Here is a 22,106-nt window from a genome sequence, read left to right as displayed (position 1 = left end):
GCACATAATTAGTTTGTAAAAGCTCCCAGACCAGTCTTTTCCTCTGCAACAGTCTGATATCTGGAGAGCCTGACCATCAGGCTCTGAGAAGTTATTCTAACACCAAAGTTACTTAAAACAATGAGAGAAAGCAGATAGCCCTTTTCCTGAAGTCTGAAATTACAGTGTTCTTTTCTGTGTTGTCTTGACTAATCCTTGCTGTGCATGCTGCATTCTCTCACCTTTTCTTTAGAACTTGGCTTAAATCCCAACTCAAGCCTCTGTGCTTGGCTCTCTTCCTTTCTGTGTTTTCCTGTGGACTTTGAATGTTTAAAGGAGAGGTTCAACTCAAATACCTACTGGAATCTCACAAGTAACCCTGGGTGGGATTTATGTGGACTGGGATGCCCATGGCCCATCTAAAGGCAGCAGCTCATTCTTGGCTTTGACCAGTGATAATGCAGTTTCGTTTTTTCCAGAGCTTCCAGATTTTCCATTCTGGAAATCCAGATACATATGTAAGTTTTTAAATGTAGCCAATTAACTCATATTTTATAAAGAAAAAATAATGGGCTAAATTATGTAGGCCAAAATTCGCCCGCCGGTCATGATAATGCAACCAGTGTTACAGGACAATGACAGTGATCTCTAATTAGCAGTTCATAATAAAATCACTCCTGGAGCTTTTTTGACTATGTATGCCCAATCTTTAGCGCCAGTAATTTAGATTAAACAGTTTTAGCAGAATGTCCCATAATGTCAATACTTTCCCTATCTTGTAACTCAGCATTGTCACTGTTATACCCATACCCACCAGATTTAGCTCACTTAAGATGTTGCTTTACAGGTCAGTTTGTCCCTGTTGTATATTTTAGAATTGTTATGGATTAGGCTGTTGACTAGACCAAGAATAAAGTGAGTTGCTCTAACTCCATTCCCTTCTGATCTCAACCTTATACTATGCCCTATAGATCTTCAGTTTTGAGGCTGTTTCCTGTTTCCTGGGTGTGACAGCTATATGCAAAACTAGAAAAAAAAACTTTCTATTCACCTGGTCATTCTTAACCCTAAGCAAGGAATTGAGACCTGTTGATTGATAGATGTGGAGTCCAGTGACTTCTGGTTTTGTAAAGTCTTAGAGGCTTTTGATCAACTGCTTTTTAGAAATGTCACATCTATGAGGCTATGTGAGAGGATATCCATCTTTTTGTGTCCTGATCCCTTCCGGCAGGCCATGTTTGAGGTCCATGTCCCTGTTCTCATCTTTGGGAACATTTCCCTGGATTAGCAACACTTGAATGTATTGGATCTTAAAGGCTTAGGCTCTTGGCAGTTGAAACTAATAGAATAAAAACTGTCGGGCTTGGTACCTGGAATCCCTGACCATCAAGGTAGACCTCAGAGAAGGCTTTGCTGAAAAAAAAAAAGGTATGTTCTTTGATGCAGTCCTTACAGACTTCTCAGAATTTTGAGCATTTTGTTCCCTGAAGACTTCTATGTAGAAAGTTAGATTGAGTGGGCACTATGGCTTACCTACTTTTTTAATGATTAAGTTTGGGTTTTTTTTTTTTTTTAAGATTTTTATTTATTACTTGACAGAGAGAGACACAGCGAGAGAGGGAACACAAGCAGGGGAAGTGGGAGAGGGAGAAGCAGCCCCCCACCGAGCAGAGAGCCCAACACGGGGCCCGACCCCAGGACTCCAGGACCATGACCCAAGCTGAAGGCAGATGCCCAACAACTGAGCCACCCAGGCGCCCCTAATGATTAAGTTTTATTTTACATTCTGAAAATTTTATTTTACATTCTGAAAATTCGGAATGACTGTATTTTCTCTCAAGAGGAACATTTCTGGAGGACCATACATTTAAACCATTAAACCTGGCTGACTTCCTTGGCACGAATAAAATTTTTAGCTTCATTACCTGTATCTACCAAATATTTAGCAGTGAGCCTCTAAATAAGTTTCACAACCTTCTCTACCTAGGGAGAACATATGTATCAAAGAGCCACTCTGACACTAATTTCTGTATCCATTTTCTTGGGATAAATTATGCTGTGGTGACAAATTACCCCAACTCATAGCAGCTCATAACAACAAAGGTTATCTCTTTCTTACATTATATGTATATCATGGATTATCTGTGTCCCTACTCCATGTCATGACCATTCCAAGACCCACACTCTTGTGTGGGGCGTGACTAGTCTCATGGCCAAGGAAAAAGAAAAGCACAGTAAATCATGAGCTGTTTCCTAAAGTGTCCTTTCAAAAGTGACCACTTCTACTCACATTTCATTGGACAGAGCAAGTCATTTGGCCAAGCCTAATAATGTCAACCAGAGAGGGTGGAGAATGATTTTTAAACAATAATACAGTCTAATGGAGTTCCACTTCCGCAGGACCTTACAGCTCATATCTTAGGCAACTATTTTCCCTCAACAAAAAAGCAGAAACTGAATGAAATCTGTGCCTGAATAGTACAGCAGCAGCCATGCAACTTGACACAGCAGCTGTCAGCTCTCTGAGACCTTGGGCAATGGGACAGTAATTATTTTATTTTCCCAAAGACCTCCTGGCGTCATAGAGATAAATAATAACCTCAGAAATGGTCACTACTCTTACCAACTATTTCCCCTTGCCTCACTTTCCTCATTCCCACAACCTCCATGGATGTGTGCTTCCTAGGATGCTAGCTGAGCCACTGGTTCCCCCTTCTGGCCTTTGTGGAAAACTCACAAGTAATATTTTTACATACACTATGCTCGTTCTTAAAAAAGCTACTGCTTTTACCTTGAAGCTTCTCCTACCTAGCTCTTTTTATCAATTCTTGCCATCACAAATTGAGGCTTATGCTCCCTAGTGTTAATTGGATTTTGTTTCTTTAAATTACATACTCCAACAATGTCTTGTCCAATTTTATCTCCTTAGTGAGCTCAGCACTCTTACTCAGATTCTAATCTTTGTTGCAGTTCATTACTTTCATGAATGGTGTTTTTCTTTTTTTCTTAAGATTTTATTATTTATTTGTCAGAGAGAGAGAGAACACAAGCAGGGGGAATGGCAGGCAGAGGGAGAAGCAGACTCCCCCTGCCCCGAGCAAGGAGCCCAGTGCGGGACTCAATCCCAGGACCCTGGGATCATGACCTGAGCCGAAGGAAGATGCTTAACTGACCAAGCTGCCCGGGCATCCCTTCTGTTTTATTTCTAAGTAAATTGGATCAATCACAAGTTCTCTAGATTGTACCAGGTGTTTTATCTGTGGGACAGCTCAACTCTCAATTCTGATTTCCCTTTGACTGCCTTTTTCCCTGGCTACCCATGTGACTCCACTGATAACCTTATTTTATTTTATTATTTTTATTTTTAAACTTTTTCTTTTTCTTTTTTTTTTTAAAGATTTTATTTATTTATTTGACAGACAGATCACAGTAGACAGAGAGGCAGGCAGAGAGAGAGAGAGAGGGAAGCAGGCTCCCTGCTGAGCAGAGAGCCCGATGCAGGACTCGATCCCAGGACCCTGAGATCATGACCTGAGCCGAAGGCAGCGGCTTAACCCACTGAGCCACCCAGGCGCCCAATAACCTTATTTTAAAAAAGTGTTTAGGAAAAGTGTGTGTGTACTGTTATAGTAGATTAATAGATATCTTCATCGTGATATCCTTGAAGTGTATTTGATTATTATGTAGAATTGTTTACAGATTTGATAAAGTAGGGAATTCAATGTACTATTTAAACTTCCAAGTTAGGAAAGGTTTCATTAAACGGTAGCTCTTGTAAACATAGTATTTAAAGCTTATCTCCTACTAGACATTGTAAATATTAGAGTTGCTTGACTCTAGCTTTTATTTTATTTGTTTTGTTTTTGACCCTAGCTTTTTTTTTTTTTTTTTAAGATATTTATTTATTTGACAGAGAGAGTATAAGCAGGAAAAGCAGTGGGGGGTGGGGCAGAGGGAGAAGCAGGTTCCCCGTTGAGTAGGGAGCCAGCGTCACATGTGGGGCTCCATCCAAGGACCCCAGGACCACGACCAGAGCCCAGGACAGCTGCTTAACCAAATGAGCCACCCAGGTGCCCCGACCCTATCTTTTTTAAAATAACAGTTCTAGAAGACAGCTCCCAAATACTCATTTTTTTCCCTTTTTCCTGTCTAGATCACAGGAGACCCCTGGAGATGGGCAGCCTCCAGCTTTACCACCCAAACAATCAAAGAAAAACAGCTGGAACCAAATTCATTATTCACATTCTCAACAAGATCTAGAAAACCATATTAACGAAACATTTGATGTTCCATCTTCCCCTGAAAAATCTACTGTAAGTAGCTTTCAGATATTCTCACATTTCTTTGAAAATTTTTAATCGGAAGTGAAATTGTTTGTACTGTGGTATGTTTTGTCTGTAAATTATATTAGTGTACTTCCTCTTTTTCATCATATGTTGCTCATGAAATTTGCCATGATATAACCCAATTGTGGAATTTCCTTTTATCGTTGTTCTAAAAGTTCATTCTTGACAAATTTATGTTGATTTTAGTCTTGCAAAACACACATTTCATAACAAATGCTACTAATGCATTAAATACCACTAACTTTATTATATAATTCACTGAATGCAGAGACTATCATTTTCATCAACTTTTTGAAATTGAGTACAGATCCCTGGAGTATATGATTACTCTCTGTTCTGTAAAATATATTTATGAATTATGTTGGTATTTTTCCCTTAGAGAATATGCTTTTACCACAACAAAATGGTGACTTTTAGAATCCTCTGATTTATGAATTTTCATTGCTTTCTCAAGTAGATGTAAATAAACCAAAGGTGAGATTGCCAGTAAATTTTAGGGATACACTGTGTTCATGAAGAAGTATCAAAACGGACAAATATGGGTGTATTTCAGGAAACTTACAGAGACATCAGGGAATAAAATAAGGTGCAGGGATTGGAGGTCCACAGCAGGCATTGGCAGTACTAAAAGTTTCCAGTGACCATGCTCTCATCGCCCTTTTGTATCTAAAGTTTGAAAAGCAAGAAGCAGCCGCTCTATTCTCCGACATTTATTGCTCTACCACCACAAACATCAAAAAAAGATGAGAATCCTTCCCAAAAATGAACAACAGCTATGGTATTATCTTTGTGGTGATTCTCATGTATCATTCATTTGTTCATAGTCATTGAGGTCTTTTCTATGTACTGGGTACTTTTGGAGGATAGTGGAATATAAAGACAAATAAGACATGGTCCCTGCTGTTAAATAATCTACAGTCTAATTTGTCCATTCATGCAAAAATTAATTATTGAGTACCTGCTGTGTACCATGTATTATTATAGGCTGTGGGAATATATCGGAATAAAATAGGGAGAAAAAAAAAACAAAAAACTCTACCTTCAAGGAACTTACATTCTGGGGATAAGGGTGAGACAAACCGTAAACAAGGCAAATCATTTAAATAGATAGCATATTAGATTAAGGAGAAAAATAAAATAAAAATAAAAAAGAAAAATAAAGCAGGAAGAGGTCAGAGGGTTTCAAGAGTAGAGTGCCACAACTTAAAATAGTGGAAGCCACGCATGAATTCAGTGATGAGTTATAGAGCTATCTAGTGGAAGAGCAGGTGAGGTGAGGGAACAGAGGTACAAAGGAAGGAGTGTGACTGATACGGTCAGGGAACACCAAGGGAGTCAGTGTGGCCAGAGCGAAATAAGCTAATGAAGAGGAGAGGGCCAAATCCCCACAACCTTTAAAGCTTTTGTTTTTTATCCCTGCGTTAATCTGAAATAGGAAGCAAAAAGGGGTGGACACATTTGAGGAGAAAAGCAGCATGATGTCCCTTAAGTTGTAACAGTATCATTGTCTTGTCTTGAAAACTTGGCTCTTGTCTTGAAAACAGACCAAAAGCAGGGCAGAAGTAAAGGTACTGGTTGTGAGGTAGTACAGTATTCCAGGGACGTGGGGTGATTTGGATCCGACTGGCAGCAATGGAAGGAGGACAACATGGCTGTATTCTGAGTGGTTTGAGAACAGAGCTAACATGATATGCTGAAGGGTTGTGTGTAGAGTACTGGAGAAGGAGAGGAATCAAAGATAACAGTCAAGTTTTGGGCCTGAACAACTAGGAGGTTGAAGTTGCCAATTTCCGAGATGTGGAAGGCTGCTGTATGTAGAGCAGGCATAGGTGGACTATCGGGAGCGTGGTTTGGGGCATGACAAGTTTGAGATGGCTACTAGAAATCCACTTACAGAGAGGATTCTGGAGGTGAAGGAGTGGTCCAAGCTAGAGTTAAAACATTGAGGTTTGGTGGCTTGTAGGCAGTATGTAAAACCACAAGACAGGAAGACAACACCAAGGGAGTGTGGTGTGTGCAGATGACTAAATAAGAGGTTCTAGAAAGTGAGCCTTTGGCTCTTCAAAATGTCAACATTAGGGAGATGAAGAAACCAGCAAAGGAGACTGAGAAGATGCGGACAGCAAGGTAGGAAGAAAACGAGTACACTGGCTAACTGGCTGATGGGAGGAAAGTCACAGAGAGAATAACCAGTTTTGTCAAGTGTTACTGGCAAGTCAAGTAGGATGAGGGCTGACGGTTGAATGCTGGGTTTAGCAATGTGAAGCTCTTTGGTGACCTTAATTAGAACAGTTTTGATGGAGCACTGGGGATAAAAACATGACTGTGGGAGGTTGGGATCAGGGGAAATAGAGATAGCAAATGTGGCCAACTCTTTTAAAGAACTTTAACAGCAAGAGGAAGGAGACAGATGGGGCAGCAGATAGATGGGGAAGTAGAATCCAGAGAAAAAGGGGTTTTTTTGTTTGTTTGTTTTTTTGTTTTGGGAGGGGAGGAATAAGAGTATTTCTCTGAAGGGTGGAGGAAATGGATAATGTAGAAGAGTAGAGAATTGCTATAGCAATATCCTTGAATTTGGAAGAGGGCCTGGGTCTAGAGCAAGGAGAAAGACAGTTTGAAGGTAATATAATTAGAAGTGATTATAGGGAAGAATGTGAATTATTTCCCAATAAAATTGTTTTTAAAAAGCAGAGGAAGGAATGTGAATTCATGTAACACTTAGGAACACTTATTGTATGCAGAGCTTTGAGAGGTTCCAGAGGTGTTGCAGTTAATAACTTAATTCATAATGCCTGTTTCTCCTTAAACTTAGCCTAGCATGCAGGGGCAAGGAGACTATATCTAGTTGGTGTAACTGCAAGTTATTAGTCAAAATTTACTTTCCTAAGTTAACATTGGAATTTAAATTGTGATTTTTATACACTACAGATAATATCAACATACAAAAAGTATACATCGTGTATATCTTTGAGGGGAGATTATAAATGGACAAAATTACAAGTTATTTATTTTTGTCTTTTTAAGCCTAATGGTGGTATTCCACAAGATAATCTTGTTCTAATCAGAATGAAACCTGATGAAAATGGAAGGTTTGGATTCAATGTAAAGGTAATCTAGAATTTACATTGTACAGGTTTTTAAGTTAAGATGTGTTTATTTTGTAATATTTGGCTGATAATCTGATTTGCTCTGTTGTTCAGGGAGGGTATGATCAGAAGATGCCTGTGATTGTGTCCAGAGTAGCACCAGGAACACCTGTGAGTTATCTAAATCTTGCAAGTAAATCCTGTTTTCAAGAAAATGTACTCATTTATTAGTTTAAATAAAGGAATAAATTTAATTCCTCAAGTATCAAATGTTGGCTAAATCTCTTAAATTGCTGGGAAGTTCATTTTTATTTCCAGTCTGTAGGAGTTTTTTAAAAACCCTTGTTTTTGTGAAGAAGCTATATATAACTTCCGGTGTTTCTAAAGTTTTAAAAGATTCTATCAAAATAACTCCTTCAAATAGCAAAATGTAGACAGTATAGTATTTGTTTTTCTTTTTTGTTGACTTTTTTTTTCATTTAAAATTGTTTATCTACAGTCTATTTGCCTATTTTTTGTTTAAAAAATTTACTTTAAATAGAAATGATACCTGTGTTTTCCCTATAGAACAGTTTTTAAATTTTTCACTGAAACATATTAAACAAAAATATTATATTAAACATTTTAAACAAAAGTATAGGAAAGTCTGGGTACCCATTATGATGAACCCTTCTGTACCCTTCATTCACCTTTAGCACTCAAGAACTTTCTGCTCATCATAAAGATAACTCTTAATTGTGGATATGTTATCTTTACTGCTTGTATATGCAGCAAATACTGCTTTCAAATTCCCATTTATGTTGTTGCCTACTTTACCTAAATGGTCTTCAAGGACTTTGCAATCAGCACCTTTTATCATTTACCTGTCTCTCTGTCCTAGGACAGGTATAAACCAGAACCCTGAGAAAAAAAGGCCAGTTATGCTTTCTTTGTTGCTTCGCGGCAACCTTAAAATTAGTTTGAAGATCACAGTCAAGACTGATCAGGGATATCATGATACGTAGTTTTGGTTCTGGTTGTTAAGGACTTTGTTGGTTGCAAATAACAGGGTACTCTATGATATCCCTGGCTTAAGCATAAATACAAAGTCATACACCTAATCATATAGCTGTAGAGTTTTCTCACAAAACCCAAGGATAGGATTGCCATCAGATCTCTAGGGGGAAAAAAAAAACTTTAAAATGAACATCAGGACTCTAAATATTTCATCTCTAGTTCTTTGCATGTTCCATTTTTCTCTCTCAGTGCAAACCAATTTGTGTAGGGAATCAGCCTCATCTCTCTCGCTCCTCTAAATAAAATTCAGTCTAAATAAAAAGAGTGCTCTTAGTAACAGATTCAGGTTAGTTCTATAACATCACCACCACCTGCATCTCTACTAAAGAGAAATTGTATAGCTACCATTATTCTCCTCAGATGATATGATGGGCTAATGGTAACTTCCAGATTCATACATTACCAGCCCAGCCACCTAGAGAGATTAAACCTCAGTCCAATTTTACAGACTCCTGGGAAGTAAGTCCTTCACAGATCCAGCTCATAGCAGATGTCCACTTTTCAACAAATCACTTGTGGGTAGTGGGGACAGGATAGGGATATGATGTATAAAGTGCCTCCTGAACCTATTCTACATGTGAAGGATGGGGACACAGATAGAGGAAATAGTCAAAATTATTTATTAGTATATATGTAATGGGAAATATGTATTTGGGACAGACTACAGATGAGAAGATTAAAGATCGCTAATTCTCACCTGTAGATAATGTCTAAAATAGAAAACTAAAGGGGCACCTGGCTGGCTCAGATGGTTAAGCATCTGCCTTTGGCTTGGGTCATGATCTCTAGGTCCTGGGATCGAGCCCCATGTCTGGGCTTCTGGCTGAGCAGGGAGTCATCTTCCCCCTCTCGCTCTCCCCCTGCTTGTGCTCTCTCTCTGTTTCTCTCTCAAAGGGATAAATAAAATCTTTAGAAAATAAGAATAAAATTTAAAAACTAAAGAAAAACAAAACGAGGATATTATTTAGAGATACCGAAGTAGATACAAAAGATGTAGGTAAAATGTTGAAAGAAGTTGCCTGGTGTGGGGGAATGGTACAGAGAAGTACAAGAAATTGTTTCTTGTCTTAGTAATCTTATAGACCTAGTCAATTCTCTGAGCTGTGTGATGTATAACTTTACTAAAAACAAATTTAAACTCTGTTTTTTTAAATCAAATACATATCTTTTGACTCACTGATTCCACTTTTAGCAGTTGCCTCTAATGAAGCAGTTGGACTAGGAAACAAAGGATATACAAGGATGTTCATTGTAATATTGTTTATAATAAAGATGGGGTGACCAAAATGTACCTCATTAGAGTTGGTGAAATAAATTGTATGCTACTTTGCAGCTGTTGAAATGATGAATGATGTCGCTCCATATAAGTATGGAAATATATTCGTAAGATAGCATTATAGAAAATGCAACAAGAGGAAATCAGAGAGGGAGACAAACTGTAAGAAACTTAATCATATGAAACAAACTGAGGGTTGCTGGAGGGGAGGGAGAGAGAGGATAGGGCAACTGGGTAATGGACATTAAGGAGGGCACGTAATATAATGAGCACTGGGTATTATATAAAACTGATGCATCAATGACCTCTACCTCTGAAACTAATACATTATATGTTAATTAATTAAATTTGTATTTGAAATGAGTAAATAATGGAAAAATGCATATTGCTCCACATGTATGTTTGATTCAGTTTTTAATTTTTTTTAATTTTTAATTTAATTTTTTTTAGAGGTTGGCGTAGAGAGAGGTGGAGGGAGAGAGAGGGAGAGAAAGAATCTTAAGCAGGCTCCACACTAGAAACACTGAGAAATAAAGTGTTCTTTATCCTTGTGGAAACTTACCACAAGTACTTTGAACAGTGGAATGTTGCCCTTTTTGTCGTATAACTTAAAATACAGTGGAGGCATTTTTCTTATGTTGGCAAATTGTCCTAATCATTTTTAAATTTGAATTCACTTCCAGCATTTTATCAGTGCATTTTCAATGTTGTGAAATGTGACCACCAAATTCCTTTTAGTGCCTGTCTGGAGACTCTCTAACAGTAATCGTGTCAGTATCTCCACTGCCAGTGGTTTATGTTCAACTTGAATTTTATTTCCATCACTATCACTCTTTTGTTCCTTTGCTGTGTTTTTAACTTTTCTGACCAGTTGCCTCTTTAGATTTACATGGGTTTGTCACTGGGAGACAAGGAGGTGATGCAGATACCTGCTTTGCTGTCTCTGCATGAGCTGAGTAACAGAGGCACAACAACAGATCACCTGCAGACTTTGAAAGAAGTGATGTGATTGGTCACTGATCGTGATGTGTATCTGTTGTCTATGTAGTGATTTGTGGACTCATGAGCTAGTAGCAAAGCTTGCACTTTATACAGGTTTTCACAATGTGTTGTGGTAACTGTAGTTTGAACTTTGTTGGGAGACTGGTATTATTTAACTGAACTGTAGTAACTGCAATTTGTACATACCTGGACAGTGTATGTAAGGGCTGCCATTGTCTATGCACCTTGAGGCCATTAGTCTTATCTGTATATCTAGGCATTTAATAAGGCATCAGGGGTAAAGTTGTTGAAAGAAAAATAATAGCTTTTTGGGAAAGCTCAATCTCTGCTTTTTACAAAGAGATGAATAAATGGATAGATGCTTTTCTTTATGTACTTTTTGTTCTTCTGCTGTAGAGTCTATGAAAATTAATTCCTGTCCTTTATTTTCAGAAAGCTATATGCACATCTGAAACCTTATTTATGTTACATTACAGGCTGACCTCTGTGTCCCTCGATTGAATGAAGGGGACCAAGTTGTGCTGATCAATGGTCGGGACATTGCAGAACATACTCATGATCAAGTTGTCCTGTTTATTAAAGCTAGCTGTGAGAGACATTCTGGGGAACTTGTACTCCTGGTTCGACCTAATGGTAAGTACTCTATGCAGCACTGAGTATTTTTATAATCTGTTATTATTTGTTACTAGACAGAACAACCAGAGTGGGCTTTTTAAAACATAAGTCATGTCATGCAGTGTCCTGCTCAAAGCACAGTGGCTTCTATTCACACTTGGATTAAAATTGAAATCTTGGCCACTTACCTACCACAGTCTTGCTCACTCTATTCTTTGCTGGCTTTTTTTGTTTGTTTTTCCTTCTCCCTAAATCTCCTTGATTTTGATATGACTTTTACCCTCACTTCCATCAGGTCTCTGCTCAATTGCCATCCCTAGAAAGTCCTCTTCTGACTACCATAGCTAAAATGGCCTCCCACTTCCCTCAGTTGCTATAGTAGTGGTAGGTATGCAGCAAATACATGTTACATAGATGAGTACATTTTGAACCACTTTTAGAAAACTCTGTAACAAGCTGTAGTTAAAGCATTTTTAAAAATCCTGTCTTTGGGGGTGCCTGGATGGTTCAGTCATTAAGTGTCTGCCTTCAGCTCAGGTCATGATCCCAGGCTCCTGGGATCGAGCCTGGCATCGGGCTCCCTGGTCTGCAGGAGGCCTGCTTCTCCCTCTCCCATTCCCCTTGCTTGTGTTCACTCTCTGGCTGTCTCTTTCTCTGTCAAATAAATAAAATCTTAGATAGATAGATAAACTGATAATAACTTAATTTAAAATAAAAATAAACTTGGGGGGCACCTGGGTGGCTCAGTGGGTTAAAGCCTCTGCCTTTGGCTCGGGTCATGATCCCAGGGTCCTGGGAGTTCCAGGTTTGGAGAAGCTTTAATACCATGCACTCTAGCTCTTTTGCTGATTGCTTGAGTTTCCTCTACAACAGCCTCAAGATCATCCTGGCAGCAGACAGCACTCAGTGACTCCTAAAGCAGGTCACTTTCCCTGGATAGCCTGAACATTTAATTGAACTAAAAATTCACCTTCTTTCAGTCTCTTTGTTCCTAATTCTGTCCCTTTGTACTAATCAGAATAAGTTAAATCCCCCTTTCTCCAGTTTAACAATCCCACATCCTTCAGTGTTCATAGGGCATTGTTTCAAGTTTCCACAACACTTGATCAGTCCCCTCAGAGAAGAGTTCTTACATGCCTATATCCCAGCACTAGACATATTCTTCTAGTTTTGTTCTGAATAGTTTGCCAGTAATCATAGTTTCAGCCATAAGAGTAATTATTGGTTAATACCTTGCTACCAGTTGTTGAGTATATACCATAAGGACGTAAAATGTAGTTAAAATTGACCCATTCCCTACCCCACCACACCCAACCCTGCAAAGTTTTCCAGGAGAGTTCATTTTAAAAAGAAAAATACAGAACTCATTTTGCCTCTTGGGCACAAACAGGCATTTTCATTTTATGTTCTGACTTTGTGTTTTTCTGCATTCATGGTCTGGAATTGGCTTTCTGAGAAAATTAAAAGGACTTCAACAGAACATTCTATTTTGACTTTTCAAGAACTCCTTTATTTAGACCTGATATTTAGGTGATTCATTATTAGGCATTTTCTGTCACATAATGCAACTTAAATTTTATACTAAGGATAATATTCTCTCAATTTTATTTGTTCCATTTTCTTTTGATAACAGATCCTAAGGAACTTAATGCTGTTTTACACCTGGACTATTTTGTATATTCTCATTTAATCTATACAGCCATCTAATGAGATAGATATATTATCCCCATTTTATAGTTGAAGTCCCTTTAGCACCAAGACATTCAGTTATCAGCTCACAAATTAATGATTTACACAGAACCAGAATATGAACAAAATTCCATATAATGGAAAAGGCATGTCTTTTGGCAGTTCCAAATCACTTTATTTATACTTTAAATTACGAGCGGAAACCACCTAGGGCTATTCTTGCAAAAGATCTTTCTGTTGTTTGTTGTCAAAATCTGGACTGTGGGGGGTGCCTGGGTGGCACAGTTGGTTAAGTATCTAACTCTTGATTTCCGCTCAGGTCATGATCCCAGGGCTGTGAGATGGATATAGCTCTGTGTGGCGTTCAGTGCTGGGGGTGGAGCCTGCTTAAGATTCTTGCCCACGTACTCTCTCTGACCCTCCCCCACTTCCATGTGTGCGTGCTTTCTCTAAAAAAGAAAATATCTGGGGGCGCCTGGGTGGTTCAGTGGGTTAAAGCCTCTGCCTTCAGCTCAGGTCATGATCTCAGGGTCCTGGGATCGAGCCCCACATCAGGCTCTCTGCTCAGCAGGGAGCCTGCTGCTCCCCTCCCCTTCTCTCTTTCTGCCTGCCTCTCTGCCTGCTTATGATCTCTGTCTGTCAAATAAATAAATAAAAATCTTTAAAAAAAAAAAAAAGAAAATATCTGGACTGGGACCTGTATTTTCTTATAGTTTGAGTCTGTCATGTCCCTTTTTATTTAAAACAATATATAATCAGACTTTAAAGCTGTATTTACAAAAAGTATCAAAAAACCAGACAGCTTATTTTTCTGTTTTTTTTCCCTTTAAATCTCCTTCTTAGACAAAATGCAATCACACTTTTATTTTCTTTTCATTCTTCTTTTCATAAGTTTATTCTTCTCAAAAGTGAACAGGAACCAGATGTCTTAAGCATGGGCAAAAGAGCCCCGTAGCTTGGTTCTACTCTGGCTGTCTTTCAGCTTTTGCCCTTAAATCTGTGGGGATCAGGATTTTGTGGGACCAAGGGGGAATGCCAAGCCATCACTTGTGACCACTCCTTCTTTTCTAGACCACCTCATTTCGACCCTCAGTTCTCTGTCCAGATAGCTCTGATCCCACTTCTTGGGCCTATGTGGCTGTTACCTCTAGGTCCATTCTCCCAGGGGTGGATCACACGGTGTGTATACTCCAAGGCCAGCAGGGTAGCTAACAGGCAGCAGTTTTCAGAGGAGTGGAGAACAAGCTTACATAGGGCTGGTAAGCTCGCACATATTTTCATGCACTCCCGTGTTAAAGAATGGAGTTCAGGGTGGGAAAAGAAGTAATGCAGACTACAGGCCAAGAGTCTGGCGTCTGGCTCCTTTTATACTACCATGATCATGGATGCTGGCCTCCCAGGTTTTGTAGATGTGTCGAAGAAAGATGATAGAACAGGTTTTGTTTAGCACTCTATTCAAGTTATTTGTGTCTTTTCATATCTGGGTGTATGGCATATAGGTCCCTGTTTCTACTTTTATTCTAGGTCCGAAATTTAAGGGCAGGTCTGTTCTGAGCTGCTTCTTGGCAGCTCCTCTTTTTCTAATTGTCTCTTCAAGTTACAGACATTTTCAGCAATATGGCCAATAACATTTCTTTTCCCTAAAGGTGTACAGCAAAGTTCAACTTCACAGCCACTTTGTCCCTTACACAGTGACACCAGACTCTGATCTGATGAATTCTTTTTTCTGACACAGATGAAAGAACACATCTAGTAAATTCTTTTTGCCAGTTGATTAAGATTCCCGTGTGGCTTTTTTGTTTCTGTTTTTGTTTTTTTTAGCTGTATATGATGTGGTGGAAGAAAAGCTAGAAAGTGAGCCAGACTTCCAGTACATTCCTGAGAAAGCCCCACTAGATAGTGTCCATCAGGATGACCATTCCCTGCGGGAGTCAATGATACAGCTAGCTGAGGGGCTCATCACTGGAACAGTCCTGACACAATTTGATGTAAGTAATATTGTATGGAAGGGATGTTGGGCCATATTTTCTAATTAATTTCATGGTCTCTTAACTGCCTAATCTATTGTTTATAATTTATAAACTAAAATGGTATTCTCTGATATACTTGACATAAAAACATGTTCTGAAATACATAGTTTTAAACATTGCTCCCAAAATACTAGTTGTAGTTACATAAATATCTATCTAAAAGAGAGGAATAAGGAGATTTTATGCATATGTCATCAAACTAAAATTTTTTCTGTGATTCAATAGCTATTTTTATGAAAGGTGGCAGATGAAGATAGGCTATGGTAGAGCTAAAAATCCTGAGTTAAAAGAAAATAACTTTTGTACCTCATCATATTTCATCCTTCTCTAATTTTTGTGTCTAGTTGGTCATCATTAGTATTTGTTGCTCTAAAGTATGTGCTATTAGTAAGTGACAATAAAACATTTGTGACTGTAAATCATTTAGGACCTGTCAGTTTTTCTTTTAAGAATTTCTTCATTCCAGGCACCGGGTTGCTCAGTTGGTTAAGCATCTTCTTTCTGCTCAGGTCATGAACCCCCAGTCTGAGATCAAGCCCAAGTCGACTTGGGCTCTGCTTAGCGGGGGGCCTGCTTCTCCCTCTGCCGCTTCCCCTGCTCGTGCCCTCTCTTTCTAATAAATAAATAAAATCTTTAAAAAGAAACAAAAGAAGTTCTTGGTTCATATACTGTGTAAACCTCTCCAAATTAAATGAGACCTAAATGTTCTCTGCAGATTTGCTATTCATAACTTCAGGTACTTTCTGTAAGCAAAATTGTTTTCAATTGTTTTATCATTTAAAAAAAATACAATATATAATTCATGTCAGAAATTGTGCAGAATTCAGCTTCGCAAATTTGGTTCATTTCCCTACTAGCCTAAGGTACATCATTGTATGGATGAGGTATCCTAAGGAAAAAACAATGCTTGTTGTTAGCATAGAAATAATCCTGAAAAACAAAACAGAATCTCTTAATGGCTTGCTGGACTCACCTTATGTGTCCCCTCCTTTTTTCCCCCCCCCAGCAACTATATCGGAAAAAACCTGGAATGACAATGTCTTGTGCCAAATTACCTCAAAATATTTCCAAAAATAGATACAGAGATATTTCGCCTTGTAAGTATCTACTATCTCTATTTTGTTAAGGTTAATCTTTTTAGCATAACTTTATCAAAACATTCTTTTAAATTTTTTTCAGATGATGCTACACGGGTCATTTTAAAGGGTAATGAAGACTATATCAATGCAAATTATATAAATGTAAGTTTATTTTTATTATACCTTTGTCATTGGGAGTAGGAGGGACTACTGTAAACTTTGAGGTTCTTTTTAACCTTGAGAGAATATTAACACTTTCAGGTACTTAAAAATAGTATAAAATTGATGTTAAAAAAATAGCTTGGTACTGGCATATTAGCATATGCTTCGAGCAGTGGAATAAAATAGTCCAGAAATACGCTGAAATAATTACTAGACTTTTGTTTATGGTGGAGATGGTCTTTTAAATCATTGAAGATAAAAATAGATTCTCTAGTGAATAGATTGAGTAATATATCTAGATGTAATCTAGACTATATCATTGTAAGGAGGTTTTCCTTCCCTTCTAGTGGGATAAAAGGATTACTAACTTCTTAACTCTGCAATGTAGAAAATTTCAAACATACAAAAGTAGGAGAAAAGTACAATGAACCTTCATATATATATATATATATATCACTCAGTTCAACAATTGTCAACTGCTCATGCCCCTACACATCCAGATTGTTTTGAAACAGATCCATGTTTCATATCATTTATCTATAAAGACTTCACCTACTCACTCTTGATGTAACAGATTTTAGATATATCAAAATATAAATGTTAAAAAATGGAATCATATAAGTACTTGGAGGAAATCTATGAGAATGGCTTAAAATCTCAGAAAGGGAAAGACTTATAAGTTCCAACTCTTGTCTAAACTCAGAAAAAGAAAAATGCAAATCAAAATTGGAAGGAATTGCTATTTTTCTCCTCTTAGACTTGAAATATCAAAGAGTCTAACAATATCATTTACAAGTCTGTTTCCTTTATCTGAAATCTTGGGGTCAAATATACTTTAGGATTCAGAATTTTTTTTATTTTTTTTAAAGATTATTCAGCGGCTATACCATAGCCTGTAATAAGTAACGTCCCTAGCAGACTATAAGACATTAACCTGTAATCGGTGTATTGAAACTCAATAGCAAACTGTTGATACTCCATAAAGACTGTAAGTAGCCTTAGATTAGTCAGATACTGTCAGATGAGTCCAGATTAGGTCAGATGTACCCAAAAAAGGCCAAACTTACATTTCAGAGTACAGGGAGTTTCAGAAATGTGGATGAGGGATTATCAGTATATTAAGGAGACTATCAGGGAATAAGCAATCCTTATACATTGTTGGTGGAAGTATAAATAGGTACAGCCTCTTCAGAGAGGTAACTAACAAAAATGTTAAGTTTACAGAAGTATTCAGTGCGGCTTTGTTTATGGTAGCAAATAGATTACCAGCAATTTAAGCGTTCATTAAATAAATTATGGTATATGCAGATCCATTAAAAAATAAAATTTTAGGGGCACCTGGGTGGCTCAGTGGGTTAAGCCTCTGCCTTCCGCTCAGGTCATGATCTCAGGGTCCTGGGGTCGAGCCCCACATCGGTCTCTCTGCTCAGCAAGGAGCCTGCTTCCCCCTCTCTCTCTGCCTGCCTCTCTACCTACTTGTGATCTCTGTCTGTCAAATAAATAACTAATAATAATAATAATCTTTAAAAATAAAATTTTATGTACTAATCTGATATCTCAAAGATAAGGCATAAAAAGAAAAACAAGGTGCAGAACAACATTATAAGCTACTTTTTATGTTTTACAGAAAACAGTTTTGCATCTGCATTTGTGTGCTATATATAGAGTATCTCTGAAAGGAAATACTAGAAATTAGAAAAAAAGGATTGCTTTCCTGGGTGTGAACTGGAGGCTGGGAATAGGAAGGAAGACCTTTTTCCCTGTTCACTCTGTAGTATTCTTCTAGTGTCATGGTGCATGTGTCATCTTTTCTTCTTTATTCATTAAGTCTCAAAATGTAGTAGGATGATGACTCATCTTACCCAAATACTCATAATCTTACTCTTCCTGAAAATAATGAATTTAAAATATTTTTATGATCTTTTTATATGTATTATATATGTGTTACATATATATATGTAAAATCTGAACTAAAACAAATCACAGAAATTTTGCTCCTTGCAAATTCTACCAATAAGGTGTTTAGAAAGAAGTATTTTTATTTCTGTACCAGGTCTCTGCCTCTAAAAGAGGGTTTTCTTTTTTTCTCAAGATTTTATTTATTTATTTGACAGAGAAATCACAAGTAGGCAGAGAGGCAGGCAGAGAGAGGAGAAGGGGAAGCAGGCTCTCCACCAAGCAGAGAGCCCGATGCAGGGCTCGATCCCAGGACCCTGGGATCATGACCTGAGCCACAGGCAGAGGCTTTCACCCACTGAGCCACCCAGGCACCCTAAAAGAGGGTTTTCTATAAAACTGCTCTTAAACCTCTAAGAGTGCTTTGGAAAAAATTAAAAGATAAATATGTATAACTACTGAGAAATTTCTTCTACAGATAAATTATTAATAAAGATAGTGGGGGGTTTGTTCTTTTTCAAATGTAATTTTAATTCCAGTTAACATATAGTATAATATTGGTTTCAGCAGTAGAATTTAGTGATTCATCACTTACATGTAGCACACAGTGCTCATCATAACAAGGGCCCTCCTTAATACCCATCACTCATTTAGCGGCCCCCCCCCCCCCCAATCAACCCTCAGTTCTCTATCATTAAGAGTCTCTTATGGTTTGTTTCCCTCTTTTGTCTTTCTAGGTAAAGGCTTATTTTACTGACTTTGTAGTTTATTGAGATTAGTTATCTTCAGTTATTATTTGGTGGATGACTTTCATATACTTGATCAAGGCAAAAAGTAATAATGAAAACACTTGAGTTTTGTGTTCTTTGCTTTTTTAGATGGAAATCCCTTCTTCTAGCATTATAAATCAGTATATTGCTTGTCAAGGGCCATTACCACACACCTGCACAGATTTTTGGCAGATGACTTGGGAACAAGGCTCCTCTATGGTTGTAATGTTGACCACACAAGTTGAACGTGGCAGAGTAAGTCATACTTAAATCTTACACATTGCTTGGGCTTTTTTTCTTTTCTTTCCTTCCTTTTTTTTTTTTTTTGCTTGGACTTTTTTTCAACTTACATTGCATATATGGTCAAAATATTCACACTGATTTAGTCTTTTTTGTAACCTTTAAACTTTCTTGTGGTATTATTAAAATCATAGTGACTAACACATAATGATTGTGGATATATAAGTGTTAGCCACTATTACTATCAGTTATCTAAATGAATTAGTATGTATTTGATAAGGGATTTGTATGTAAATATATAAAGAACTCCTACAGCTTAGCAATGAAATGATAAATATCCAATTTAATTACTGACCAAACATTCTGAATGGATGTCTCTAAAAAGAGGATATCTATTTATTCATTTATCCATTTACTCATTCATTTATTTAAGAAGATATTTAAATGTCCAGTGATGTCATGAAAGATGCTCAGCATCATTAGTCACCAGGGAAATACAAAATCAAAACCACAAAGAGAGGAACGCTTGGGTGGCTCAGTCAGTTAAGCATCTGTCTGCCTTTGGCTCAGGTCATGATCCCAGATCCTGGGATCTAGTCCTGCGTCTGGCTCCTTGCTCAGCAGGGAGCCTGCTTCTCCCTCTCCCTCTGCCTGCTGCTCCTCCTGCTTGTACTGAGTCTCTTTCTGTCTCTGTGACAATCTCTGTGACAAATAAATAAATAAAATCTTAAAAACACACACACACACACAAAGAGGTCATGCTTCCTATCCAGTAGGATGGCTAAAATAAAAATGATAATATGGACATTGGGGAGGGTATGTGCTGTGAAGTGTGTAAGCCTGATGATTCACAGACCTGCACCTCTGGGGCTAATAATACATTATATGTTAATTTAAAAAAAAAAAAAAAAGGAGCACTCGCCTTGCAAAAAAAATGTTTTAGAGGTGGTTTAAAAATAAATAACAATTTAAGTAAAAAAAAAAAAGATAGGTAATACTAAATGTTTTCAGTGATGTGGAGAAAATGGAACCTCCTATACTGCTGGTAGATTTGTAAAATGATGCAGCCACTTTGGAAAATAGTGTCATTTCCTCAAAAGGTTAAACTATGGAGTTAATAACTTAGTAGTTTCACTCCTTGATATACCCAGGAGAAATGAAAACATATGTGTACACAAAAACTTGTACATAGACGTTCATAGCAGCATTATTCATAATCGCCAAAGGTGGAAACAACCCAAATATCACAAATAAAATGTGACGTAATCACATAGTTGTATATCATTTGACAGTAAAAGAAATGAAGAAATGGTACATGCTACAACATGGGTGAACCTTAGAGAACATTTTTGCTAAGTGAACAAAGGCAGTCACCAAAGACCACACACTATGTAATTCCATTATCTGAAATGTCCAGATTAGACAAATTAATAGAGGACAGAAAACAGATTAATACTTGCCTAGGTCCAGAGTGAAAGAAGGGGTTGGGATAGAGGAACACACAGTGATTGTTTATGGGTATGGGACTTCTTTGGGGAGTGAAAAAGTGTTCTAAAAGTGCCTGTGCTGAAGGTTGCACAGTTCTAAAAACAGTTGAATTGTGTGCTTTAAGTGAATAAATTATATGGTATTTGAATTGTATGACAGTAAAACTGTTTTATAAAAATATCCTAATTATGGAAATACATAGATTGGCATTTTAATTAGAAATTCTCATTTTTACTTAAATTAAAAATAATCAGATTTAGTTCATTATTTTGCCACTCACATAGTAGTAGATGATTCAGGCAGGCATTAATCAAGAATGATAAAACATTGGGTAAAAATTTGTAATTAATGAATGGATAAGGAAGATGTGGTCCATATACACTATGGAGTATTATGCCTCCATCAGAAAGGATGAGTACCCAACTTTTGTAGCAACATGGACAGGACTGGAAGAGATGATGCTGAGTGAAATAAGTCAAGCAGAGAGAGTCAAGTATCATATGGTTTCACTTATTTGTGGAGCCTAACAAATAATATGGAGGACAAGGGTAGATGGAGAGGAGAAGGGAGTTGAGGGAAATTGGAAGGGGAGGTGAACCATGAGAGACTATGGACTCTGAAAAACAACCTGAGGGTTTTGAAGGGGCGGGGGGTGGGAGGTTGGGGGACCAGGTGGTGGGTATTAGGGAGGGCACGGATTGCATGGAGCACTGGGTGTGGTGAAAAAACAATGAATGCTGTTACGCTGAAAAGAAATAAAAAATTTAAAAAAAATTTGTAATTAACAGGATATATGCAGTCTCAAAATATATCCAAGCAGATTATTATTAAAAAGAGAAAAAATGAGAAATTTTAATAGTTGGCAGATCTAGGTGCAGGATATATGAGTGTTCATCAAATTATTCTTGTAACTTTTCTGTAGGCTTGAAAGTTTTTAAAAACTAAAGCATTTTAAAATTGGAGAACCTAAATTATATATTTTCCTTAAATCTATTGATGTCAGGTGAAGTGTCACCAGTATTGGCCAGAACCCACAGAAAGTTCATCCTATGGATGCTATCAAGTCACCTGCCACTCAGAAGAAGGAAACACAGCATATATCTTCAGGAAGATGACACTATTTAACCAAGAGGTAGGAAGGCAGGATATCCACTCAGTGGAACGGTTATGTTCAAGGTAACAACTTTGAAAGCTGAAAATGTTTTGAGTCCTGGTTACTAGGAAATAATATTTTAAATTACTGAATTTGCTTCATTGGAATGCTTTAGAATCTTACGAGGTATATTCTTCTACTATATTAAATGTATTTTCAATTTCTGTAGGTAAATATGGTCAATTAAAAAAAGTCTAGTAAATAATACTTATTACTCTTCTTATTTTGCCTATTCATAA

At 37.5% G+C, this 22,106-nt stretch overlaps 1 protein-coding gene across 2 annotated transcripts in view; it reads left to right on the top strand.

The window, feature by feature from the left end:
- The window catches only part of PTPN4 (protein tyrosine phosphatase non-receptor type 4), a 217,572-nt gene that overhangs the window by 181,644 nt on the left and 13,822 nt on the right, over positions 1–22,106 (top strand). For both annotated transcript variants that reach the window (XM_080798231.1, XM_080798232.1), the window contains exons 16-24: positions 4,133–4,292; positions 7,350–7,433; positions 7,526–7,582; positions 11,222–11,378; positions 14,871–15,037; positions 16,086–16,176; positions 16,259–16,320; positions 19,095–19,241; positions 21,718–21,846. In XM_080798231.1, the coding sequence (XP_080654357.1) occupies positions 4,133–4,292; positions 7,350–7,433; positions 7,526–7,582; positions 11,222–11,378; positions 14,871–15,037; positions 16,086–16,176; positions 16,259–16,320; positions 19,095–19,241; positions 21,718–21,846 (1,054 nt within the window). The remainder of the gene's footprint in view (positions 1–4,132; positions 4,293–7,349; positions 7,434–7,525; positions 7,583–11,221; positions 11,379–14,870; positions 15,038–16,085; positions 16,177–16,258; positions 16,321–19,094; positions 19,242–21,717; positions 21,847–22,106) is intronic.

This window comes from Martes martes, assembly GCF_963455335.1.
Source record: "Martes martes genome assembly, chromosome: 3".
NCBI classification, from domain to species: domain Eukaryota; kingdom Metazoa; phylum Chordata; class Mammalia; order Carnivora; family Mustelidae; genus Martes; species Martes martes.
Note: the sequence above shows the minus strand (reverse complement) of the source record. Positions and strands in the feature narration are given on the sequence as shown.